The sequence below is a fragment of the Zeus faber genome (assembly GCF_960531495.2).
Source record: "Zeus faber genome assembly, chromosome: 21".
NCBI lineage: Eukaryota > Metazoa > Chordata > Actinopteri > Zeiformes > Zeidae > Zeus > Zeus faber.
In genome coordinates this window covers 2,687,215-2,713,864 of record NC_137208.1, presented here as the reverse complement: position 1 = coordinate 2,713,864, position 26,650 = coordinate 2,687,215, and the positions used below count along the sequence as shown (strand labels likewise).

The window sequence follows — 26,650 nt, the reverse complement described above, 5'->3', positions numbered from 1 at the left end:
ACTTAAGGACACGAGGCAGTGAGACACTAAAGGACACGAGGCAGTGAGACAGTAAAGGACACGAGGCAGTGAGACACTAAAGGACACGAGGCAGTGAGACAGTAAAGGACACGAGGCAGTGAGACACTAACGGACACGAGGCAGTGAGACACTAAAGGGCACGAGGCAGTGAGACACTAAAGGACACGAGGCAGTGAGACACTAAAGGGCACGAGGCAGTGAGACAGTAAAGGACACGAGGCAGTGAGACACTTAAGGACACGAGGCAGTGAGACACTAAAGGACACGAGGCAGTGAGACAGTAAAGGACACGAGGCAGTGAGACAGTAAAGGACACGAGGCAGTGAGACACTAAAGGACACGAGGCAGTGAGACAGTAAAGGACACGAGGCAGTGAGACAGTAAAGGAGGGTTATCACATTGCATGGAAGCAGCATTTCCGGCGTCTTTCTCTTTTTCCTTTGGACGGAGACAAACAAGGCTTTAAAACATGGGAAACTATGGATTTAAAAACATGATGTACAATCATCTCTTTGCGAGGTGGACACCGAGGGGGCCGCGGACCCCGGCTTGTGAACCCCATGACCGTAAAGGAAAAGCTCTTCATATTCATATTTAAACAACTTGATTGTCGGTTAAAACGTATTAAGGTTTAGTGACTGCACTTTAAACTGTGACCTGTCACTTTGTAGACGCTCCCTCATGCTCCACACAGCTCTGCTGCTGAGCCAAAAGCAGCAGAGCATTCTGGGTAAAGCAGCAGAGCATTCTGGGTAAGCGAGGGGGGATGGCCCCGGAGCCGGTCCGCTTGTTCTACTCGGCGGGACCCTCTGGGCTTCCAAAGCGCTGGCTCTGGACCCGGAGAGGGTCCATTGGCTTCCCTCTGGGAAGAAGACCGTTACGGTGCTCGGTTCAACTTACAGAGACATTTTTCTTTTTGATATTTCCATCAAAAGGGTTTGTTGTGAATAAAAAGGACTGGAATGGTTGTCACGCCTCACACACACACACACACACACACACACACACTTCCTGTTCCAGCGTCTGATTCCAGAGACCGATCCAGAGACTTCAAAATAAAACAACTTCCTGTTTACTGCAACAAACGACTTTCATGAAGAGAAAAGTAAAAAAAAAAAAAAAGATGCTATTGTTCCAAGTACTGAATCACGGTACATCACGACAAGATGTCTGACCGCGGTGACTGACAAAGCATGAAGAAGAGCCTTGACGAGAGGCTGCCGCCCGGCACCGTCGGCCCCGGCGACCCCGGGGGGCCGGGCTGAGCTCGCGCTGGAGACAGAGCTGCCCTCCCTCACAAGCGGCCACAAATATCAGAGACGACTACATTCACTACACAGAGCTGACCACCTGGAGCAGCTCAACGGCTCAGGAGCTGTTTGACGCTTGTCACGCATGTGAAGCACATGAGTGCAACTGACTCACGCTGGCCCGGCCAAACGAAGGGGTGATGATGACGTCGCCGTGGTGATGATGTTGCCGTGGTGACGGTGTTGTTGACACTGTGATTTAAGGTGGGGATTTTATCGCGCCACGTGACCACTGATGGTGCCGTGGTGACGCGGTCGTTTCTGTGGCGATGGAGTTGTTACCATGGTGACGGCGTTGTTTATATGTAGCTGCCGTGGTGATTTTATTTTTGTTTTAACTTGTTGAAAAGGTTATTTCACCGGTATTTGTTGCCGTAGTTAAATTGTGATAGACACATCTCCATTAGAAAGGTGCTGTTGTGTTGGTGACACTGTTGTTGCCGCAGCAATGGTATTTCCTAGGTAATGTTGTCTTCACTGTGGCGATGTTGCGTGGTGATGGGGTTGTTGCCACGGTGACCGTGTCGTTGCCGTGGTGATTGATTGACGGGACGTGACTTCCTCAACGAAAAGCAAACTGTTGGTCAGCGTTCAGCACAGCATCAAACACGGCCATACCTTCATATCCACACGAGACAATGTTTTGCGGGTGAATATGGGTGTTTTGATGAGATGTTTAAACAATCGCACCATCAATATCTGAGAAACAATCAACATTATAGGATCCTCTACTTTCCACAGAACACAGCCAAACTGAGACTGTGTCACACACACACGCACACCCACACCCACACACACACACACACACACACACACCAATGACTAAGCATTTTTAAATATTATTATTATCACAACAATAAAAAAAATATAATAATAATAATGACAATAATCACAATAATAATAATAGTAATAATAATAATAATTATAATTAAAACAATAATAAATAATAATAATAATAATAATGACAATAAATAGTAATCATAATAATAACATGTGTGTGTGTGTGTGTGTGTTAATGTGTGTGTGTGTTTTAATGTGTGTGTGTGTGTGTGTTAATGTGTGTGTGTTAATGTCTGTGTGTGTGTGTGTGTGTGTTAATGTGTGTGTGTGTGTGTTAATTTGTGTGTGTGTGTGTGTGTGTGTTTTAATGTGTGTGTGTGTGTGTGTGTGTTAATGTGTGTGTGTGTGTGTGTTAATGTGTGTGTGTGTGTTTTAATGTGTGTGTGTGTGTGTGTGTGTTAATGTGTGTGTGTGTGTGTGTGTGTTTTAATGTGTGTGTGTGTGTGTGTTAATGTGTGTGTGTGTGTTAATGTGTGTGTGTGTGTGTGTGTGTGTTTTAATGTGTGTGTGTGTGTGTGTTAATGTGTGTGTTAATGTGTGTGTGTTTTAATGTGTGTGTGTGTGTGTGTGTGTGTTGATGTCTGTGTTAATGTGTGTGTGCGTGCACTCACCACAGTCTTGTCAGTCTCCGTCTGGGACTCGGAGGAAGACTCCATCACTTTTCGGAGGGAGGGAGGGAGAGAGAACTGCTTTCAGATCAGCATGTCTGTTAGAGAGGGGGGGGGGCGACATTGAAACGACAGAATTAGCAGAGAGACAGAACTCAAAGAAGCGGCGCGTCAGAGAGACAGGTGCAGTTCCACCCTGCTCCACTGGGGGCGCCGAGTGACTGAGCTGAGGAGGAGCTGTGACGCCAGACAGACTGAATGATCACGGGTCACACTCGTTTTTCTGGTTGTTTTTAGTTGTTGTGCATATTTATCTATCAATCCATCATCTTCCTATCTATCTTTCTATCCCTCCATCTCTCTCTAACCATCCACCCACCCATCCATCTATCCACCCACCCATCCATCCATCCACCCACCCATCCATCCATCCATCCATCCATCCATCCATCCATCCATCCACCCACCCATCCACCCACCTATCCATCCATCCATCCACCCATCCATCCACCCACCCCTCTCTCCATCCCTCAGCGCTGGGCGTCCTCCCAGGGTTTCTGCAGGTTTCAACAAGTTAAGATTAAGTTATATAAGACTTTCTAAGACCGTGATGAACACAGTTTAACATCTACTCCACCTCCATACCAGCAAGAAAAAGGACGAAGGTTGTGAAGGAAAATCGGAATCCCAGGTGACTTGCAAAGAAAATGGTTTTATTCACATTCAACATGAACATTCAACCAAACTTAACTCCACAGAACTGTGTACGCGAGAGCAGTGTGTGTGTGTGTGTGTGTGTGTGTGTACATAAGAACTAGGCTAACTCATCTGCTCTCAGCTAACTTGTCCTTGCAGCCCCTCTTTTAGACTTTGAGCGTTTGACTCTGTCATGGCCGGCCCCGCCCTCGGCCAAACCCGTCTGCGTCTCGGGCCAGACTCTCAGAAACCTCTTGAACTCATTTCCCTTCGCCCCTGCTCTCCAGGAGGACAGCAAGGCCTCCGACGGGTGGAGAATGGTCGCCTGTGACAAAACGCACGGAGGAGAGAAAGCGAAGGAAAATACGTTGACATTATATCAACAAGCTGTGACGGTTATGATGGCGTACAACGTCAAAGCCCATCCCACTGCACACAGAACAGGTGCAGCACCATGAGAAGAGAAGAGAACAAAGTAGTAAATACACGCTCAAAAATATTATCCTGATTGGAAAGCGAGAAAAGAAAAAAGTACACACAACAAATTATCGGTCTACTGAAAATGGAGAAACGGAAAAGGTGCCACGACAGATGAGGTGAAAGGATCCGTGACTGGTCTCCTGAAGGGAGGAGCAGAGAGGAGCGTCAGGCCCGTAACACACCGAGCGTGTTTACAGCACCACCCCTCACAGCTCCTCTACCTCCACCACCTCTTACGTTTGCTCAAAGCCTTTTGCAGAACTATCCCCGGCAGCAGAGGCACCGCCTGGGAACGTCGGGACGAGGCCCTTCCTCCGCCTCTTGCCCCCGTCTGGAGCTCTGAACACGGCAGGGGGGCTCCAGACACGCCCGCCCCCCCCTCAGGGCTGGATACCTGACGGGGCTTTTCTGCTGCACTTCCCTGACGATGTCTGACAGTCCCTGCATGCGGCCCCCCCTCAAACTCAACACTGTTGCCACTCTGGACAGGGGGATAAGCCCTCGCTTGGAGATCCAAGAGGTTTATTTGTGTGTTGATGTAGGATAAAATGACACTTGCCGATTGCATCCTATCAAATATAAAATGATCTTTCTAAACAACCACACCCTAACACCGGGGACCGGCTGAGCCCCCGCGCTGGTGTCAATGTCCTGTGGTCGGAGCCAGTTCCTCCTGTCAGCTCCATCCAGTTTGGTTACCTGGTGGAGCTTGGAGGAGACACTGTCAAAAGACCACATCTAAAGTCCCTTGTATCCACATTCCTCCTAAAGTCAAATTATCACAATTCTAATGCGTGAACAAAGGTTTTAAAAATCGACCCATTTTTCATGAACACCGTTTCCGCATCAGTTCGGCCTAATCAGAAGTGACGATAATGTGCAGTATTAACAAATACATTATTACCTGGGTCAACTCAGCCAGGTGGCTGCTGAGTGAAGGCATCGCCGCCTCGTCTGTTTGACACTTGAAGGTCCTGGCGACCGTCACGTGGAGCTGTGGCTGGGCCAGGATTGGTGGATTTTTCAACCGCCTTCTATTGTGTCAAACGACGCGGTCCCAGGGTTTGGGAAGTTTTTTTTTTTTGTTTTTTTTTTAATTCTCGCCGCGTCCACATCACATCATTGATGAATGCCCAACCTTCAAATCACCACATGGAGTCAGCGCCTCATTGAACTGGATGACGATACCACTTCTTGGCTAATGTCCCAATTGCCTGTGTAGCCCTACACGAACGAACGAACGAACGAACGAACGCCGCGTCCACATACTGGTGAAGTGACGGCCAGACTGCATGGGCCCCCTCCACCCCAGGCAGGTTCTGGATCCAGCGGCGGCCCCAGAAAGATGAGAGGAGGTTGTGGTGACAGCACTGCCGTCTCCCCTCCTGACCACCACGCTGTGGAACAGTGTGTGCACGGCTTTCATACGTTTGTCAGGCGCCGCACGGAGGAGCTGCTTTTAAAAGCATTGGGGGGGGCGGTTTGAGTCCACCCCCCCGCAGCAACAAGCCGAGCACCTCCGCACTGTTCCACGCGGTGTTGTCGTAGAGCTCAAAGAACTTGTAATTCACACTGGGCCAATCCATCGAGATGGACACCAGGCCCCGGAGGTGAAGCTAGTTCACACACTCCTGAGAAAAAGGAAATCAAGCTTTACACTCTCCTGGGTCAATTTCTGGGTCAAAGGTGTCTGAGTCCTATTTTGTTATCACTGGTATTATATCTAGAATTGTGCTGTTGATAAGCAATGAAAATTATCCAAGAAATCTGTGAGCAGGGTGACATTATTGTTTACATTTTTTTCGCAACTGTTATGGGACAGTTCACCCCTTTGGCGAGTGTACTGCATATATAGCTTCACTGACCTCCATAGTGGTGTGTATGTATGTATGTCCTCACATGGTTCTAGCTGTGCTCAGATAACTACCCCCCAGCTAGATTTCTTGCAAAATTACCACCAAACACAGCTCCAACTGTGTGAGGTAGACACATTACTACTGTCCTAAGCACCACTTTGGGCATGAGTGAAATACAATCTAAATTTAAAAAATGGGCAAACTACCCCTTTAACATGCAACAGAATAGATCATCACACTTTGCCATAGCATTGCTAATGAAAATAAATCTATTAATTTGATAGTAAAAAAAAAAAAAAGGTATGCTTGCTCATAAATAAAACATTTACTTACTTTGACATGTTTCAGTAAGTCCAGGGCTGTCACGTTCCCCATCAATAAGGACCCCAGGTACCTTGGCTGTACCTGCTCGCCTTCCCAGAAATGTGCGTGCGGGTCCAACGGCTTGGTTTTGTTTATTTGATTTTGACTTTCGTAGAACATCAGCGTGAACGGGCCCTTAACTTTTGAGATGAGGTCCCTCTCAATTAAATCCGCCAATCCAAATCGCGTAATGTAAGACGTCTTGTCCTTTCCACACTTGGAGGGGAGGTGTTTTCTGTTTTCTTTATTTATTAATCCAATATTTAAAAAATGTTTCACAATAAAATAAATTATAAAACCTGTGCTGTAGTTAGTTATTTGTGTGCAGGACAGGTATTAACAGTATTTATCACACATAAATAATAATTGGAAAATAAAACTTGACAGTCAGACCAGTGAGGGGGGCCTTCGCTTTGTGAACCTGACGTGACAGTGCTCCTTTTCAGCCAGAGCACCTCCCGGCGAGGGAGGAGCATAGAATATCTCTTACACAGAGGGGAAAACATTTGCCAGTGACAGGAGACGGCAACTTCAACAAACAACACGACATAAAAATGTAAAACTTGACGAAAAAAATAAGGGCTCATCACCCAGCGAGCCACCTTCATTCCTACAAAAGAGGCGTTCAGAAGAACCGGATCGTTTCATGTTTCTCCTGAAAAGGCTGCGCACAGTCGAAAGAAAAATTGAACTCTCGCGCAAAAAATAGAGAGATGCTGCGTGGCTCCGCCCGGACCCCGAAGAACTGACGGGGCGGGTGGAGCGGCAGCAGTGGGTTCAATAGGAAGCAGCACCTACTGCACGCTGCGCCAACGCCTCCAGCGGACTTCTACCGTGATACAGTAATACGGCGGTTCAAGTGCGCTTACGGTTCCATAACATAGCGTGTGCCGCTGCATCCCTACTACCTCCCTACCTACCCACCTCCCTAGCCCCTTGGGGTGTCACGATTCCGATTCGAAATCGAATATCTATCGAGATGAGCGTTCGAAATCACGAGCAGGCTCCCGATTCTCTGGGTACTGTTGTGGGTAATATTGTCTGACACGATCAGACCACCCGTCCACCGGCTCGCGGACCGTGCTGGGCTGCCGGGTATTTGCTACTGGGCTGTGAGAACGCGTGCAGGATTTTTTCTGGAGCGATCTGCGATCTAACCCACCAGAGCAGCAGCAGGAAACGGAGTAAATGAAATACATCTAGAGTTTTTATTCGCTATGATTGGAGCTGCGGAGCTGCAGGTCCTCATTTCCCCTCTGGCAAAAAGAGGATTGGCTTTTCTGCGCCTATTTTTGTGAGTAACTTAAAAGAAGTGTAATAAGTAACTTATTGTTTATCATTCAACAGTCTAGTTTTGCTAAAGCTCTTCCCTGTTTAGGTGTGTTGTTTAAATATTCTCACATTTTTGATCATTTCTTATATTCAAATAAAAGTTACTTATTGAGAAACAAGTGATTTTCTTTACTAATCAAGACTCGATAGTCGAACAATGACATAGCCGTCAGCGCTGAAAGAAATACTGTCCATACGTTTAAATCGAAAATCGAATTGTGGCCTTGAAATCGAAAGTCAAATCGAGGATCATGTATTTGGAGAATAGTGACACCCCTACTACCAACCTACCTTTCTATTTATCTACCTCCCTAGCTTTCCATCTACCTATCTTTCTATCTACCTAACTACCTACCTACCAATCTACCTTTCCATCTATCTACCGGTGTCTATCCATCCGTCTAGTTTATTTCCTGTCTCTCTTGTGAGGTTGGAACCATTTGCCAGTCAAATTACCTGGTAACTACCGGTTCTCCATTGCGTCCCCGCGGTGTGTCGGGTGTCCTTCCATTCACATGCAAACAAGAAGCTTCCACACGTGCACGCTGCATGCACGCAGGGCTTCCATGAGCTGTGCACGTGAAACTGCCTCATGTGCAGGGTTGGCATTGAAGCACTGGGCCTCTTCCCGCCTGGTCGTGCTTCCTTATTTCATTATACCATCATTTTGAATATTATTCCTATTGTTTTGTTAATGAAAAACTGATTAGGGTGGTGTGTGGATATCATGAATTCACTGCACTCACAGACAGGATTGATTGAATGAATGATGAATGTGTACTCGGATGAGCATCCAGATCGGCGGTGTAGAATTGTGGAAGACGTTTGTCATTATCGCAACCTCACCAAGAAGACTCTGCGCACAGACGTATGCTGCAACAGAGAGGTCCTTACACATGCGCAAGGCGACGTTTACAGTCTTCCTGAATTGTAGTTAGTTGTAGTAAGATACAAAATGACACAGTGGCAGATATTACTTTATTACAATTAAGCATAATTATGTTTGAAAATAATAAGGTAAAAGTATTACCATAAGATTGGATTCAACAAAGAGCAGCGGTGAGCAGCTCGGGTTGCCACCTGTCCCTTATAATACGGGATCATCCTGTATTGGAAAATAAAATGCGCTGAATCAATAAGGGCCGTGACTTGTCCCCTATTTTTGTGCACACCCTACTATACCACTACCACGTTTTCACATGCTTGGAATGACATGAGAAATAATAAAACCAAAAGAGTTTCACGAGACATAAGTACTAAATCTGAATGACGGGCAAGTTGTCTGTCACCCCACGTCATGGTTGCCCTGGTCACGGAGACTCAGACGCACGGCATTTGAAAATGACGGCGAATACCTCCAGCTCAAGTTCGCCTGTAAAAAGAAAAGAGGGCGTCCAAAAGCAGATCTGAGCCACAGGACCACCGTCGGGTCTGCCGTGTCAGTGGGAACAAGTACAAGGAAAACCTTACAGTCTGCCATACAGTACTTTCTGTCGGCCCCGGTGGAGCGTCCCACCCGAAGCGGCTTTAAGGGGGAGACGACCGCGTCAGAGCAGGGCAAGGGCGGAGGACGACCAGCGGCATCGCTCAACGCACGACACCCCAGAAATGTACTGTTGTTATTACATCGCACGGTGTTCGGAGTCATCACCGCGCCACTCCCCAGATTCACAAGCCGACACTTCTCTGAGGACGTAAGCAGAAGACCCCGCCCCCGTCCAGTCTGTGCTGTGTGTGTGAGGGTTCAAATTTATCCAATAACCCGCTTGGTGGAAATGAATCTTCCTAAGGCCAAGCTACCCCATCCCCCCTGGAAGCTGTGGGACTGAAGCTTAACATCATACTCATGTACGGTATACAGTACATATACATAAGCTCACATCATCTAGATGAATTATAAATCATTTTGTTTGTCCACATTTCCCTCATCCTGGAACAGGTTGATTTTTATTTAGATCCAGGAGAGTTGTGATCACTTTGACAGTCCTCTAAAAAAATGATTTATTTTCACAAATAAATGTCATTGTTGTTCCCCATAGTGCTCTCTGTGATCTACCAGCTCATTTGCTATTTCCCAGTTTATCAGTGGTCAGTCTTGCTTCTTCCAAATATACCAAATAGTTTATTTTGACAGACCAAACATTTTGCCGATGTCTCCGATCTGATGTTTGATTCCTTAATATAATTGATGCAACTCTGCTTTACTCTTATTGACTCCTTGTTTCCTCGACATCCACGTTGAGAGCAGCAGAGTGCACTTTGAAACTGATGCATGAAAAGCACAAACCGGTGCATTAAGGACCCCCAGGCCCCCACTTGGTTGTGTCCCCCGGCATGGGGCCGCTGGCAAGGTGTCCCTTTTTTTTGGGTAAGGGTGGCAAAGCGACAGGCTGTAGGGTTGCGGCTCAGACTTCACCGAGCCGGAACAAGTGAATTTCTGGGGTCAGGATTTCCCGATGGGCCCGTCGCCCTGGACCCCGCCCCTCGCTGCCTGCCGCTGTAGCTTTTATTCTTATTACTTATTACTTATTATCATTACATTTCACTGCATATATGTATGAAAGTATGTATATGTATGTGACAAATAAAAAATCTTGAATCTTATTACTTATTACTTCCTGCAAATTAACTGTGGATGAGTGAAGTGACGCATTCCCGTCCCGTCCGGGGGCTCAGTTCTGCTGTTCTTGATTGTTTGTGTTCAACAGTACAGTAGTAGTAGTACAAGAGTAGTAGAGTAGTATTAGTAGTATGGTAGTAGTAGTACAGTAGTAGTAGTACGGTAGTAGTATAGTAGTAGTAGTAGTAGAAGAGTAGTAGTAGTAAAGTAGCAGTAGTAGTACAGTAATAGTAGTACGGTAGTAGTAGTAGAACAGTAGTAGTATGTTAGTAGTAGTAGTACAGTAGTAGTAGTACAGTAGTAGTAGTAGTACAGTAGTAGCTGTAGTAATGTATTAGTATGTTAGTAGTAGTAGTACAAGTCAAGTCAAGTCAAGTCACTTTATTTATAGAGCGCATTTCATACCAGGGCAACACAATGCGCTTTACAAAGAAATACAAAAAAGAGAGAGAGAGTAGTATGTAGTAGTAGTAGTATGGCAGTAGTAGTACAGTAGTAGTAGTACGGTAGTAGTATAGTAGTAGTAGTAGAAGAGTAGTAGTAGTAAAGTAGCAGTAGTAGTACAGTAATAGTAGTACGGTAGTAGTAGTAGAACAGTAGTGGTATGTTAGTAGTAGTAGTACAGTAGTAGTAGTACGGTAGTAGTAGTACAGTAGTAGTAGTAGTAATGTATTAGTATGTTAGTAGTAGTAGTACAAGTCAAGTCAAGTCAAGTCACTTTATTTATAGAGCGCATTTCATACCAGGGCAACACAATGCGCTTTACAAAGAAATACAAAAAAGAGAGAGAGAGTAGTATGTAGTAGTATGGCAGTAGTAGTACAGTAGTAGTGTGGTAGTAGTAGTAGTAGTAGTACGGTGGTAGTAGTAGTAGAGCACAGAGATGGAGCAGGTCACATTGGATGGGAGGGGCAGTGACAGGGTGCATTCTGGGATACATTACATAATCACACAGCTGAGCAGAAAACCTCTGGAGCAACAGAAAAGAAACGAATTCAAGTCAGATGTTTTCAACTGAATGGACGTTCAATGTTTGAAATCTCCCTCAAATGTTATTATTGTTATTATTTAATTGATCCGATGATTGATTGATTCTCAGAGACTGACGCCTCGCTTGCACGTCACACACACACACACACGCAACATGAAAGTAGTGCATGTAAACACACACACACACTGACCAAACACGCACGTACCTTTCGCCTCCTTCTCCTCTTCTTCCTCCTCTTCCTCCTCCTCCTCCTCCTCCTCCTCCTGCTCCTCCTTCTCCTCTTCCTCCTCTTCCTCCTCCTCCTCCTCCTTTCCCCGGGGATGGGGTGATATCTCTGGACTGATCGACCTTCTCCGCTTCCTTATTTACGTCACACCAGTTCCCCCAAAATGTCGGATTCCGCGGCTCCCAAAGCCCGCGGCGCAGCGGATTCCGGTCCCCCCCGGTCCCGCCCGGTCCGGGTCGGGGTCCCGCTCGGTCCCGGTTCGGCTGTGGGTCGGTGTGTTCCGCAGCGACGCTTCCTTCCTCCCCGCACAGCTCTTTCCCTCCTTCGGGTCGGTGATCGACTGCCCCGCCTGGCCGATCTGGAGCTGGATCTGGGATCGACTGCTTCTGCCCGGTGTGGGATCGCCCGGCCCCCAGCGGTGGCCCGGAGAACTGCAGCCAACTGCCTTTTGAAGCGAGGGTCACGTGACTGTTTTACGTTTGAATTAGGATTTAAAACATGACGTAAAAATCATGTGATGGTTGATTTTTCACAATCTTTAAATTCATTTTTTAATAACTGACCCGTTGCGCGCTGAGCAGGAAGATTCTTCCTTTAAATATGTTTTTATTGTCATGATGTGTTTGTGCTCTGACATGTTTATCATGGGATGAGGAAGAGAATATAAACGAATAAAACACATGAGCATGTGAGGGTGCAGGAGCACTCCTGGTGGTAAAAACACGCTACTGCAATAAGAGGGACCACATTTAAAATGAATATCTGATCATAATAATAATAATAATAATAATAATAATAACAATGATAATAATATAATAAGAATTATAATAATAAAGAAATAAAAAATATAATAATAATTCTTATAATGATAATAATAACAATTATAAGACAATTATAATAATAATTATTATAAAATAGTAGTAATAATAATAGTAATAATAATAGTAATAATAATAAAAATAATAATAATAAAATATAATAATAATAATAATAGTAATAATAATAATAATAATAATGATTATTATTATTATATTTTATTATAATGATTATTATTTTAATATTTTATAATAATAATAATAATAATAATAAAATATAATAATAATAATCATTATTATTATTAAAATTATTATTATTATTGTTGTTATTATTATTATTATATTTTATAATAATAATTATTATTATTATTATAAAATATAATAATAACAATAATAATAATAATTTTAATAATAATAATAATAATTATTATTATTATTATTACTATTATTATTATTATTATATTTTATTGTTATTATTATTATTATTATTATTATAAAATATAATAATAATTATATTTTATAAAAAAAAAAAATAATAATAATAATTTTAATTGTAATAATAATAATAATTTTAATTTTATTAATAATAATAATAATAATGATAGATGTCACCACCCAAATCCATCCCGCTCCATCCTCCTACACCGCCCCACCAATCTCACACCACCCTAGCACTCAGTACTCCATCATCTCACCTCACCCCATCCTCCAACCCCACCATACACCGCACCACACAGAGACCATCCCACACCACCCTAATTCACTCTGCTTCTCCTACTCCACCCTACCCCTTCCTACCCCGCTGGACATGACTCGAACTCACTCTCCTACATCCTCCTACTCCACCCTACCCCATCCTACCACACCTGGCACCTCCCTGATACACTCTCCTCCATCCTCCTACCCCACCCTACCCCATCCTACCCCAGTGGAAACCACCCTAATTCACTCACCTCCATCCTCCTATCCCAATCCATCATACCCCAGTGGACACCAGCCAAATTCACTCTCCTCCATCCTTCTACCCCACCCTACCCCATCCTACACCACCCTAATACACTCTCCTCCTTCCTCCTACCCCACCCCACCCCTTCCTACCCCAGTGGACACCAGCCTAATTCACTCTCCTCCATCCTCCTACCCCACTGCATTGTACCCCAGTGGACGCCACCCTAATTCACTCTCCTCCATCCTCTTACCCCACCCCATCCTACCCCAGTGGACACCACCCTAATTCACTCTCCTCCATCCTCCTATCCCACCCCACCCCATCCTACCCCAGTGGACACCACCCTAATTCACTCTCCTCCATCCTCCTATCCCACCCCACCCCATCATACCCCAGTGGACACCACCCTAATTCACTCTCCTCCACCCTCCTACCCCACCCCTTCCTACCCCAGTGGACACCACCCTAATTCCCTCTCCTCCATCCTCCTACTCCACCCCATCCTACCCTTGTGGACACCACCCTAATTCACTCTCCTCCATCCTCCTACCCCACCCCTTCCTACCCCAGTGGACACCACCCTAATTCCCTCTCCTCCATCCTCCTACCCCACCCCTTCCTACCCCAGTGGACACCACCCTAATTCCCTCTCCTCCATCCTCCTACCCCACCCCTTCCTACCCCAGTGGACACCACCCTAATTCCCTCTCCTCCATCCTCCTACTCCACCCCATCCTACCCCTGTGGACACCACCCTAATTCACTCTCCTCCATCCTCCTAACCCACCCCACCCCATCATACCCCAGTGGACACCACCCTAATTCCCTCTCCTCCATCCTCCTACCCCACTGCATCGTAACCCAGTGGACACCACCCTAATTCAGTCTCCTCCACTCTCCTACCCCACCCCACCCCACCCCTTCCTACCCCAGTGGACACCACCCTAATTCACTCTCCTCCATCCTCCTCCACCCATATACCCAGCACCTGGACCCCACCCCCGCCCCATCTCAGCGCCCCCTGCCCCCTCCCTTCTGTCTCCGCTCAGCACCTTTTCCCACAATGCCCCGCGACACTGAGCACCAAGATGGCGGACGCTCTGGAGGAGTGTGAGAGAGAGGCAGGCTGCGTCCCCATCCTGCAGCCCGAGGTAGGACCCCCCGTTCCGCGTTTCGAGACTCGGTGCCCCGCTGCCCCGTTTCCCCGGTGCTCCGGTGCTGCGGTTCTCCGGTGCGTGTGTGTCCGCACGGTGCCTGGTGCTCGGCCGCAGAGAGGGAGAGAGGGAGAGAGAGGGAGGGAGAGGGAAGCCCGGTCTGCAGCACCGGGACGGGGCTAACATGCTAACGGCTAAAAGGCTAAGATTGGGTTTCATTTTTATTTTCTTTTATTTTTATTATCATCGTAGAAACAAATCCAACATTAAAAACATGGTATGAATATAAATAAACAGGGAAAGATCAACATTATCCAGTTTTGATAAAGATTTACATGAAGAAAATCAAACAAAACAAAACAATGTGAATAAAATCAATAGAACAACAGTCAGTGACACGGGTCAATACATCTAGATTATTATCAATGAATCTGTATTATTACATATACATGTATATCAATAGTATTATACATGCATCTATATTATATATGCGTCTATATCATTATATATAGTATCTATATTAATATATATATATATACACATCTATATTATTTATACATCTATATTATTACTTATACGTCTATAGTATTATATACAGTATTTACATCTATATTATTATATATCAATATATATTGTAAAATATAAACCTATAGTGTCATGTACAGTATAGCTATCTATATTATTATTATATATAAATCAATAGTATTATATGCATCTATATTTTTATATATGCATCTATAGTATTATATATAGTATATACATCTATATTATTATATAAATGCATCTATGGTATTATATATACACGTCTATAGTATTATATTTACATCTATGTTATTATATACAGTATTTACATCTATATTATTATATATGTATATTATTATATATAAATCTATAGTATTATATATGCATCTGTAGTATTTTATATACATCTATTGTATTATATACAGTAGATACATCTATATTTTCATATATACATCTATATTATTATGTATAAATGTATGTTATTATATATACATTTATGTTCCAACAACTTCAATCTTTTTCTACTTTCCATCATTTTCTAAATAGTTTGACTTATTTTCTTTGATATGAATAACATTGAACAACTCAACAGAACTGTTCATTTTATATATTATTCATTAAATTCACCAGTTCCCTGTGTAAACAACCAGGACTGGCTAGGCTAACAGGCTAACAGGCTAGCGGCTCTGCTCCGTGCTTCGGGGCCGAGCACCGGAGCGGCTCGGTGAAATATCCGCGCTAGAGCCGCTCCACACGGACGTGTAACTCGGGCGGACGCCCCGCAGCCTCCCGTGGCTCCGGGTTCGAACCTTGAGCTCGCCGCACCGAGGCTCCACAGCAGGGTCTCTGCGGGGTACCGGCGGTTCCGGCTCCTTTTTGTATATTACCATCCTATATATAAGTATATTTATATACATGTATATTTATGTACTACTATATTTATGTACAAGTATGTATATGTACAAGTATGTTTATGCACAAGTTAATTTATGTACTAATGTTTTTGAGTGTGGGTAATATTGGGTGCATGGTAGTGCTGAAGTAGAATATATATATAAATATACAAGATATAATATGATAACAACGCAGTAAATTGAGTAATTAATAATACTAATGAGTGCGGTTATATTTTCTTATTTTTTATTAATCCCCCTTTAAGAAAATAGATCAATGTTTTATTACGTACAACTCTGCAAGTGAAAAACCACCAATTATTAGGCCTCCAGCCCCCCTCCCCACACCCACCCTTTGGGTTTTTGGTTCTGACCAGTTGGCACATCCCTGGCGACTGCTGGACGCTCGGATCTCACTTCGGCCCGGACTGTCTGAGCAGTACCGGGCCTTTTCCCGGGGTGCTGCCTGACAACAGGCCCGATACAACCCAATATATTGTGCCGTTGGGCGGTGTTGACGAGCCAGGACTCCGCCGATGCCACCGAGACAACGGTTCTGTTGGTAGCCGAAGCCCAGTTCTACTCCCTGCCGAGTGGCTCAGAACCACCCGGGGGCTGAGGGATTGGCCCGTGACCTTTCTATAGAACCTTTCTCGTTATCTTCCCGTTTCTTCACACCACAAGCAGCAACAAGAACCACCCAGAACCACACAGAATCAGAACCACCCAAAACTCGCCCTCGCATCACCTCAGCCAATCACCCTCTGTTCTGGACACCTGGCCCCAATAAGATGAACTGATGCAAATAACCCAACACAATGACCCCCCTGAACCCACCCCACACACAAACACACACACACACACACACACACACACACACACACACACACACACACACACACACACACACACACACACAAACAGCGACGGCGTTACAACACAAAAAAACAGCGGGAAACTGGCCTGGATCTAGGTGATGGGGTCAGGGTGGCTGCATTTCTCAGTGGTTTGTCTACTTAGGCGCAGGTAGACAAACGCAGGTTAAAAGCCCCATCCCCACACTCACTCAGGAGAGGAGCCCTGTCATGACATGTTCCATCTGCTCCTGGCTTGTTCCACCGGGTCTCCTCTCTACAATAAACTGGTGTCTACAACACATCCTCTTCTGTGTCTCAGTGCCGTAGGGCCCTGGAAACGCCACTTGGGTGGCAGGTGGAACTGCCACTGCCAAGAAATGTCAAGTTGTTTATTACTTTTGTGATTTACTTGCATCACAATTCAGCAGAATGCAGGTGTGAAGGTCCTGAAACAAAATATCTTCCCCCACTCATGTTGTGTCGATGGTGTTGAGTTGTGTGGAGGTTGGGTGGAGTTTGGGCGGTGTGCCTGGGAGGGTGGATGCACCTGTGAGGGATTTTGTGGCGTGTGCATGCCGCGGGGCCTCAGGTGGAGCACCTTCTACGCATTTCGCCTCGGGCTCCAAAAAGGCTGGAGCCGACCCCGGTGCGTAGACACCAGCCAGGGTTTGCACCATCAACCCTGTTGTCCTGGACCAGTTCCTCCTTCTGGGTTCCTGGTCGTACCGGTTCTGGAGGAAGCTTTGGTGTTGGTGTTCTTGAGCTGCAGAACCTTTAGAATTTCTCACTGCACCTCAGGGCCTGGACTCTGACAGTTGCACAGCCAAACCAGATTTGGACCCTTGCCAACCATCTGGTGTGGTATGTAATAAAAAATAATGTGTGGTATATCTCAGTTTAAAAACATAAAAAAAAATTAAAATCAGGCAACTGAGCAACTTTAACAGTTAAACAAAACAAAAAAAAAGATTACTGGAAAATAACGTCCCTTTGTAACAGGAGTTACTGGGAAATAAAGTCAACACGTTGTTTATTGTTTATTGCACCAATTAAAAAGTTTATCACAACAACTAATCAATAAATATCAATTATGAATCTAGATTGGGTCTAGATCCAGATCACACCTGGCAACCTGTATCCAGACAAATCCAGATTGGGTCAAGATCCCTGTTCAGACCTGGCAACCTGTATCCAGTAGGAATGCAACGGTACACAGAATTTTATTGAACCGTTCAGTACGCCCCCTAGGGTTCAATACTCACATGTGAACCGCGTTATTTGGATATCACGGGAGAACTCCACCAGACGCGATGGTGCAGTGTACGGGCGCAGTGCGGTGTGTGGTACTTTTGCTCCCTATTCTGTTGCAGCTCCACCAGCTACGCAGCCTTTTCAATAGAAACACAAAATAAAGCTTCAGAGAAATGTTTTTGTGAAGAGGGCAATCAATCAAGGTGTCCAGTGTGGAAAATAACCACCAATGAACTTGAACCCCGTCTCCCCCCTCCCCCCACAGTCACACACACTGCGTTACACTGGTTATTTATGCTGACTACTGTAAAAATATGTTTTACACCTTTTAACTTTAAAATCTTAAATATAAAGATACCAAAACCATACCGTTACTGTGGTCCCAAAACTGTGATACATACCAAACCGTGAGCCCACTGTACCGTTGCATCCTTAGTATCCAGATAATTCCAGATTGGGTCTAGATCCCAGTTCAGACCTGGCAACCTGGCTAACTGCTAATGCTACACTCCACAGAACATCACCGTGTCCATTAAAGACACTGCTCTGGTCTGGTTTCTGATTGATTTCCATCTCATTTTGCATGGACTTGGTCAATAGGAGGGTGGATGGGCAGATGGGCCGTGGCTCCCCAGGGCAGGAGGGAGAGATGGATCGAGCGATGACAAACCTGGAACCAGACATGAACATCGACTCGGGTTCCGGTTTTGGAAAAAAATTTAGTTGACTGACGATTGTTATGCAAAGTATTGGGTCATTTGGATAACAAGGGAATTTATTTTCCTAATTTCTCAGGAGCTTTGCTAGCGGTGGTTATTGTGTTTATTTAAGATAATTGTGTTGAGATTCCACAGACTCGGGGCTCGATGCTGCGAGTATTTCACATTTGCGATCGAAAATAGATGTGTGCAAATGGTAAAATGTATTTAGGAACGTGTGTGCGGACAAAAAGTATTACAAAATTAATCCCAAGTAACCTCTATTTTATTATAAAAAAAAAAAAAAAAAAAAAAAAAAGGTTGATAACAATCAAGGATGTGCCGATCCAATATTTATCGGCTGATGTCCTCGTGAAACGCCACGGTGCAACGTGCTTGTTACACTTAGTAATGTAGTAAAGTTGGGAAGTAGCAGCAGCATAGCGCGACGTCACGTAGTAACCAGTAGCGGCGATCATAGAGACCTCATTGGCCGCTGCTTTATGTCACCGCTATGTGTCTGCGCACCCGCCATATCTGGTTTGTTATAAATGTGAGAAATTGAACATGTTACTGGATACTTATTGGAATTATACTCAGTTACTAGGGACAGGTCTAATCAGCTCGATGCAAAAACATTACCCTTCTGAATAGCCACACTCTCCTGTGGGACATGCAGGCTCCCATCTATCAATTGGCAACATTAAGTGGAAATTATTTTGAATTTCAACTTTTTTGAGTTTTTCAACAACTGTCTCTCTATATCTATTATGTTGTCATAAAGCCGCTTGGTTCCTTGTAATTATATGAATAACTAAATAAATTCATTAATTAAATAAACACGATTGAGCAGACCTTTTGGAGTTTAGAACTAAGAAGAACTACACACCGTTTATACTGTTTATACAGTTTAAAGCGAACTAGATAAATATAAATATATATATATATTAGATAATGATTACAAACAGTTTGAAGCAGAAATAATTAAAAGCCTAGTGTAACTTTTTGTATTCAAATAAATTAAATAATTTTCTTGTAAACGTCTCCTTGTATCTCTTTACTCAGGAAAAACACATTTTTTGGTAAATTTTCATTGCACCCCTAAAGTTGTTTATGCATTCCTAAATCTTTCAACCGAGGAGCACACTCCTTGGGAAAAAGGTAAGCATCAAGCCCTGAGAATAGAGTCATGAGCCCTTTCTCAATCTGCGTTCTTGTGTGTACTTGCGTTCTTGTGTACTTGTGAAACGTCGTCAGTCGCAGCCCAAGTACTGTTCCAATTCAAAGTCCGCATCAAGCCAAGTCCAGTCCAAATGCCAGGATGTGGACTTGCTCCGCCCATTTTATGGAGGATGCATCGGTGGTGACTTGTGTGGACCTGGGACAGACAAGTATCCCACAATGCATTTCGCAGAATGACCGTCCTGCGTCCTCCCGTCCCCGGGAGTCTGTACTCCCGAGTCGAACTTGCCAAGTCTGAACTACCAAGTCCGCAAGTCCGGACTTCGCGTACTTGGTGTTGAGAAACGGCCGAGGCATTCTGGGTATTTTATCAGTGTTTTACAGATTAGTCTGTTGTTGCTGGGGAACGAAGGTTTGTTGCTGTGAAAAGAGAGAGAGGCTGTTTGTTTTCCTGTCTCTAGCTCTAATCTCGTTCATCTCTCTCTGTCTATCTGGGGGGGTCATTTGGAAGAATATAGAATTTAAAATTCTAAATTCTCTATGATCATGGAGAATGTAAAACACTATTGATACAGATTCAAATGTCAAAATATTTTTGGAGTAATATCTTGATAGAAGTAATTTGACAATATTTTTTAGATGGTTATTTCATAAGAAATTTACATTTATTTCTCAAATTTTGCAGGAACTAGGCTAGTTGAACCCTCTGCAGCCATGCATTGAGCTAAGACGGTTAGCATGAGTTTCTGCGGGGTCTGGCATTGACCCTGTTCACTTACCTTGGCAGGAAATCAAGCCGCAGGGTCACTACAACCACGGCTACAGTGAGAACCCGGGACGGAAAAACCACGTGGACGACTACAGCACCTGGGACATTGTCAAAGCCACACAGTAAGTTTCAATTTGGGGTTTTAAGATGTGACGCCCCCTAGTTATAGCTGTGCGTAGTGCATGTATTTGGATTTCCCATCAGAAAACACTTTTATGACTTTTGTGACATTCAGTAAGTGGTGTAGGTACATTCCTGAGGGAGCAGGGGAGAGAGAGCTGTACGCTCTGGTCTCTCATCCCTCCTCCAGGTATGGTATATAAGGTGGTAGAGAGACACGGTCAAAGCTGTGTTCTCTCGTCCTTCTTCCAGGTATGGTATATAAGGTGGTAGAGAGACACGTTCTAAGCTGTGTTCTCTCGTCCTTCTTCCAGGTATGGGATATTCGAGCGCTGCAGAGAGCTGGTGGAGGCCGGTTATGACGTCAGACAACCGGACAAAGAGAACGTCACTCTGCTGCACTGGGCGGCCATCAACAACAGGATGGACCTGGTCAAGTGAGTACCCGCCCAGTTGCAGTTGGTTCCACGGGTCACCATCTCCAGATTTTCATCTCCAAATGCACGTCACTTGTGTTGCAGCTGCCATGTTGTGACATGGTGTTTACACTCTTTCAGGTACTACATCTCTAAAGGAGCTGTGGTGGACCAACTGGGAGGAGACCTCAACTCCACACCCCTGCACTGGGCCACAAGGTAGTACCGCATCCCATAATATAAGCAGAACATCTCATCCCATAGGATTCAGATCAGGACTCATAGAAGGTCACTTCAGAATGTTTTGTTCTTATCCATTCTTGGTGCTTTTTGCTGTGTGTTTTGGGTCATTATCCTCTTGGAGGACCCATGACCTGCGACTGAGACAGAGCTTTCTGGGCAGTAGGTTTGGCTCCAGAATGCCTTGGTAGTCTTGAGATTTCCTTGTGACCTGCAAAGATTCAAGGCACCCCGTGCCAGATGCAGCAAAGTAACCTCAAAACATAACCGAGCCTCCTCCATGTTTCACAGTAGGTATGGTGGTCTTTACTTTGAAAGCTTCATTTTTTCGTCTGTGAACATAGAGCTGATGTGACTTGCCAAAAAGTCCAGTTTTGACTCATCTGTCCAAAGGACATTCTCCCAGAAGCATTGTGGCTTGTCAATATGCATTTTAGCAAATTCCAGTCTGGCTTTTTTTATGTTTTTCTTTCAAAAGTGGAGTCCTCCTGGGACTTTGGGGGGAGCTGGGATCTGGGGTCAATTTTCCTCTTGTGGCCGCGTCCAGGGAGGTTGGCTACAGTCCCATGGCTCTTAAACTTCATAATAATATTTACAACTGTAGTCCCAGGAACATCAAGCTGCTTGGAGATGCTCTTATAGCCTTTACCTTTAACATGCTTGTCTATCATTTTCTTCCTGATCTCCTCAGACAACTCTCTGCTTTGCTTTCTCTGGTCCATGTTCAGTGTGGTGCACACCATGATACCAAACAGCAGAGTGACTACTTTTCTCCATTAAATAGGCTGAATGACTGATCATAAGATTGAAGTCATGTGTGATACCAATTAAAGAAAACAGTTAGTTTGAAATATCACTATAATCCAATTACTTATAATATTTTCTAAGGGCTACCAACAAATCTGTCCAGGCCATTTTAGAATATAATTTAGATATAGCAATAATTAATAAATTTTCACAGTTTCTTTGCTTTACTCTATGACAAACCAAAAGCATCCAGGTATACATGAGAAAATTGCTTTTAATTTCATCACTTTTCTGGAGGAATGAAGCATTGTTTCAATGAGCTGTAAGGGTACCAACAAATTTGTCCCAGCTGTAAAAGTCAAGGCAAAGTCAAGGAGTTTTATTATCAAATGCACAGTATAAAACAGGGTCCTTCTGAACAGTTAAATTCTCACAACAAGGCAAGTGACAACTACATAGAAGGAATTGATTGTTAAAAAGAGTCAGCGTATGAGGGCAAAACTAACAAAAATATGATGAATAGCAAATAAATATACATAATAATAATAATAATAATAATAATAATAGAACACTAGCAGCAGTTCCAGGGAATGTCGAAATGGAATATATTATATGTATCCTGATGATTGTAGACAGATGGGAGTATGAATGGACAATGAGACTACAAATATTTTATAATGTGAAATAAAGTGGAGATGTTTGGATGAATATGTACATTGAACTTGGTGATTTCCAATGAATGTACAAGCGACCAGAGCATACGTAGACGTTCATGTGTCATCCATGCGATCAGTAGCTTATTGATGCTGGTTAAGAAGCCTGATGGCCTGGGGGTAAAAACTGTTTTGAGTCTGGTAGTCCGTTCCTGAATGCTCCGGTAACGTCCACCAGACTGCAGCAATGTTAACAGTCTATCTCCTGTGTGGCTATAGTCCTTTATGATTTTCCGTGCTTTCCTAAGGCATGGTGTGTGGTAGATGCCTTGCCTGGGGGGCAAGCTGGCAGCCAATGATGCGCTCCTGCTCCTCCCTGTCTTCACCTCCCTCTGGAGGGCCTTGGATCATCAGTGGAGCAGCTGCCGTACCAGGCAGTAATGCAGCCAGAGAGGATTCTCTCAATGCTGCACCTTTAGAAGTAGGTGAAAGTTTTGGCAGACATGCCAAACTTCTTGAGTCTCCTCAGGAGCTTTAGGTGCTTTGGGGTAGTTTTTACCACCGAGTCCGTTGGCCTGGACCAGGTGAGGACAGAACACACCGAGCACCTTAAAGCATGAGACTCTCTCCCGTTCACCTCCATCGATGTGAATGGGGGCGGGACCCCTCCCCTGCTGCTACCTGAAGTCCACCATCATCACCTGAGTCTTGCAGACACTGAAAGAAAGGTTGTTGTCCTGGCACCATGTTGCCAGGTCACTGACCTCTTCTCTGTAGGCAGTCTCATCATTGTTGAGAGATGAGATCCAGGATGGCGGTGACATCTGTAAACTTGAGGATGAAATTGGAGCTGTGTGTGGCCACGCAGTGATACGTGAACAAGGCGTACAGGAGGGAACTGAGTACGCAGCCCAGAGGAGCTCCGATGCTCAGGGTCAGTGCAGAGGAGGTAAGGTTATCCATTCTCACCACAGGGGTCTGCCCGTCATGAAGCCCAGGATCCAGTTGAAAAGGGAGGCGTCAAGACGCAGGATCCTGAGCTTGGGAACAGGTTTAGGGGGCACAATGGTGTTGTACACTGAGCTGAAATCTAAAAACAGCATCCTCACATGTGTTTCCCTTATCCAGGTGGGCGAAGGGGTGTGTACTGTCAGGGCAATGGCATCATCCGTAGATCTGTTGGGCCGGTATGCAAATTGAAGGGGGTCCAAGGTGTCAGGAAAGATGGAGCAGATGTGGTTTCTGACTAGCCGCTCTAAGCCCTTCATGATGATCGAGGTCAGTGCTAACGGGCAGTAGTCATTCAGGCTGGTGATGGAAGTTTTCTTTGATAGGGGGCCAATGGTGGTCTGTTTGAAGCAGGTGGGGACTGCAAGGTGGTTCAGGGAGAGGTTTAATATAGAGGTGAAAACCTCAACAAGCTGGTTGTTGCACCCTCTGAGGACACGGCCTGGAGGGCCATCTGGCCCTGATGACTTCCATGAGTTTACTCTTTTGAAAGCTCTCCTCACGTCAGCTGTAGATAGGGCAGTCGTCCTGGTCCTCAGCGAACCTCCCAGTATGGATGGTGTTGCTTGCCTCAAACCGTGCGTAGACGCTGTTCAGCTCAACGAGGAGGGAGGCGGTGGGCTGGGCATCACTACTATTTCTCCTTTTGTAGTCTGTGATGGAGTCCACACCACATGTGTCTAGGGATGGAGCTATTGTAGTTAGACACCAACTTGTCTCTTGACTCTTTTTCCATTTGTGATTATTGATGCCAAAATAACCGCTTTTTCCTGTTTGAGACATTGTCTTTATGTTGGTAGAAGAATGGAGGTGTGATCCGCCGTACCCAAGGCAGGGCAGGGGAGAATTATTATTTTTTTTTTTGTTTTTAGCTGTGCCGTATTTGACAATAACAATGGTCAAGAGTAACCATGATCCATGACCAGATCAACACGCGTAGGAAAGTTAAATATTTAGGCAAAGCCTTACTTATATTAACCCTATTGAAGTCACCAACAACAATAGAAGCTACCTCAGGGTGAGCTTTCTCTAATTCCATTAATTACTCCATAATAAGTCCTCTAGCATGCACGTTTTATCTGCCTGCGGGGGAATATAGACTGCTGTGATTAAAGCAGAGCTGAATTCCCGAAGGAGGTAGAAGGGGCAGACTTTTACAGTTAATAGCTCCATGTCTGGTGAGAAGTTTGTTGAAAGTACCGCTACATCCCAAATCCAGCTAGAGTTAACTATAATAGAGACACCCCGCCTCTCCGTTTCCCTGACTCCGTGGTTCTGTCCTGTCGGAAGATAGAAAATCCAGCCACGATAAAGGCCGAGTCAGGCACCGTAGGATCCAGCCAGGTCTCTGTAAACACCAGCACACAGCAGCTAGCAATGTCCCGCTGGGAGTTAATCTATGCGTGTAGTTTGTCCATTTTATTGTGCAGTGATTGAGCATTTGCCATTAAAATGCTCTGTAAATCGGTAGATCTGCTTGTATACTGGCACATTTGCCTCTTGTCTTTCTCCTCCATTGGCGAGTTGGTAAACACAGTGGCGGCAGGACAAAGGAATTGCAGCACGTACTCCGATCAGAAGAAAAAAAGTCTGTTCAGGGCAATTGGAAATGTTTGGCTATCATACTGTATGATTGTGGTACGTGCAAAAATAAAAACAGATATAGCTATATAGGTAAAGAGAGATAGCTATAGAGGTATAGAGATAATGGTATAGAGCTATAGAGATAAAGATATGCACCGATCAGCCACGACATTGAAACCACCTGCCTAATATTGTGTAGCTCCCCCTCGTGCTGTCAAAACAGCTCTGAACTTTAGAGGCATGGACTCCACAAGACCTCTGAAGGTGTCCTGGCACCAAGACGTTAGCAGCAGATCCTTTAAGTCCTGGAAGTTGCGAGGTGGGGCCCCCCATGGATCAGGCTTGTTGTTCCAGCACGTCCCACAGATGCTCTATCGGAGATCTGAGAAGTTTGGAGGCCAAGTCAACACCTTGAACTCTCTTTGTCACGTTCCTTAAACCATTCCTGAACAATGTTTGCAGTGTGGGAGGGCGCATTATCCTGCTAAAAGAGGCCACTGCCATCAGGGAATACTGTTAACATGAAGAGGTGTACTTGGTCTGCAACAATGTTTAGGTAGGTAGTACTTGTCAAAGTAACATCCACATGAATGTCAGGACCCAAGGTTTCCCAGCAGAACATTGCCCAGAGTATCACACTGCCTCTGCCAGCTTGCCTTTTTACCATAATGCATCCTGGTCCCATCTCTTCCCCAGGTAAACTATGCACATGCACCCAGCCATCCACACGATGTAGAAGAAAATGTGATTCATCAGACCGGGCCACCTTCTTCCATTGCTCCATGGACCAGTTCTGACGCTCACGTGCCCGTTGTTGGCACTAGGCGGTGGACAGGGGTCAGCATGGCCACTGACCGCTCCCATACGCAGCAAGCTGCCATGCACTGTGTGTCAGACACCTTTCTATCATAGCAGCATTCACCTTTTCACCAATTTGAATTCCAATTTGCAATGTGCTACAATAACTCTTCTGTGGGATCGAACCAGACGGGTTAAACTTTGCTCCCAATCAATGCATCAATGAGCCTTGGGCACCCATGACCCTGTCACCGGTTCACCGGTTGTCCTTCCTTGGACCACTTTTGGTTGGTACTAACCACTGCATACCAAGAAAACCCCACAAGACCTGCCAATTTGGAGATGCTCCGACCCAGTTGTCTAGCCATCACAATTTGGCCCTTGTCAAAGTGTTACGCTTGCCCATTTTTCCTGCTTCAATCACATCAACTTCAAGAACTGACTGTTAACTTGCTGCCTTATATACAGTATGCGTGACTTGGGTGTGTTTTTTTCCCAGGAGGGTGTCGTTCCCCGGTATTTACACTGCGAGTTGCCGTGACTTTTACCAACAGGCATGTTTTGAACAGACACTGCACTAGTAGGTATAGCTATAAAGATAATGAGATATAGGGATAGGCATAGAGAGTAATATAGATATCTTATCAGCTG

General features: G+C 44.8%; 2 protein-coding genes across 7 annotated transcripts in view; one reads left to right on the top strand and one right to left on the bottom strand.

Moving 5' to 3' along the window:
* Positions 1 to 11,613, bottom strand: part of osbpl8 (oxysterol binding protein-like 8) — a 55,183-nt gene extending 43,570 nt beyond the window's left edge. For 5 of the 6 annotated variants that reach the window (XR_013844708.1, XM_080022579.1, XM_080022583.1 and 2 more), the window contains exons 1-3: positions 11,323 to 11,613; positions 11,070 to 11,096; positions 2,783 to 2,877 (exon numbers count right to left, since the gene is read on the bottom strand). Coding sequence is in view for 5 of the 6 variants with exons in the window: in XM_080022579.1 (XP_079878705.1) it covers positions 2,783 to 2,827 (45 nt within the window). In the remaining variant the exon portion in view is untranslated. The remainder of the gene's footprint in view (positions 1 to 2,782; positions 2,878 to 11,069; positions 11,097 to 11,322) is intronic. The other variant, XM_080022580.1, reaches the window with a different exon arrangement.
* A 2,582-nt stretch (positions 11,614 to 14,195) lies between these two features.
* zdhhc17 (zDHHC palmitoyltransferase 17) overlaps positions 14,196 to 26,650 on the top strand; it is a gene marked incomplete at its 5' end in the record, with an annotated part of 29,144 nt that continues 16,689 nt past the window's right edge. Inside the window, 4 exons of the mRNA XM_080022760.1 lie at positions 14,196 to 14,258; positions 20,452 to 20,555; positions 20,868 to 20,990; positions 21,111 to 21,188. Coding sequence (XP_079878886.1) covers positions 14,196 to 14,258; positions 20,452 to 20,555; positions 20,868 to 20,990; positions 21,111 to 21,188 — 368 coding nt within the window. The remainder of the gene's footprint in view (positions 14,259 to 20,451; positions 20,556 to 20,867; positions 20,991 to 21,110; positions 21,189 to 26,650) is intronic.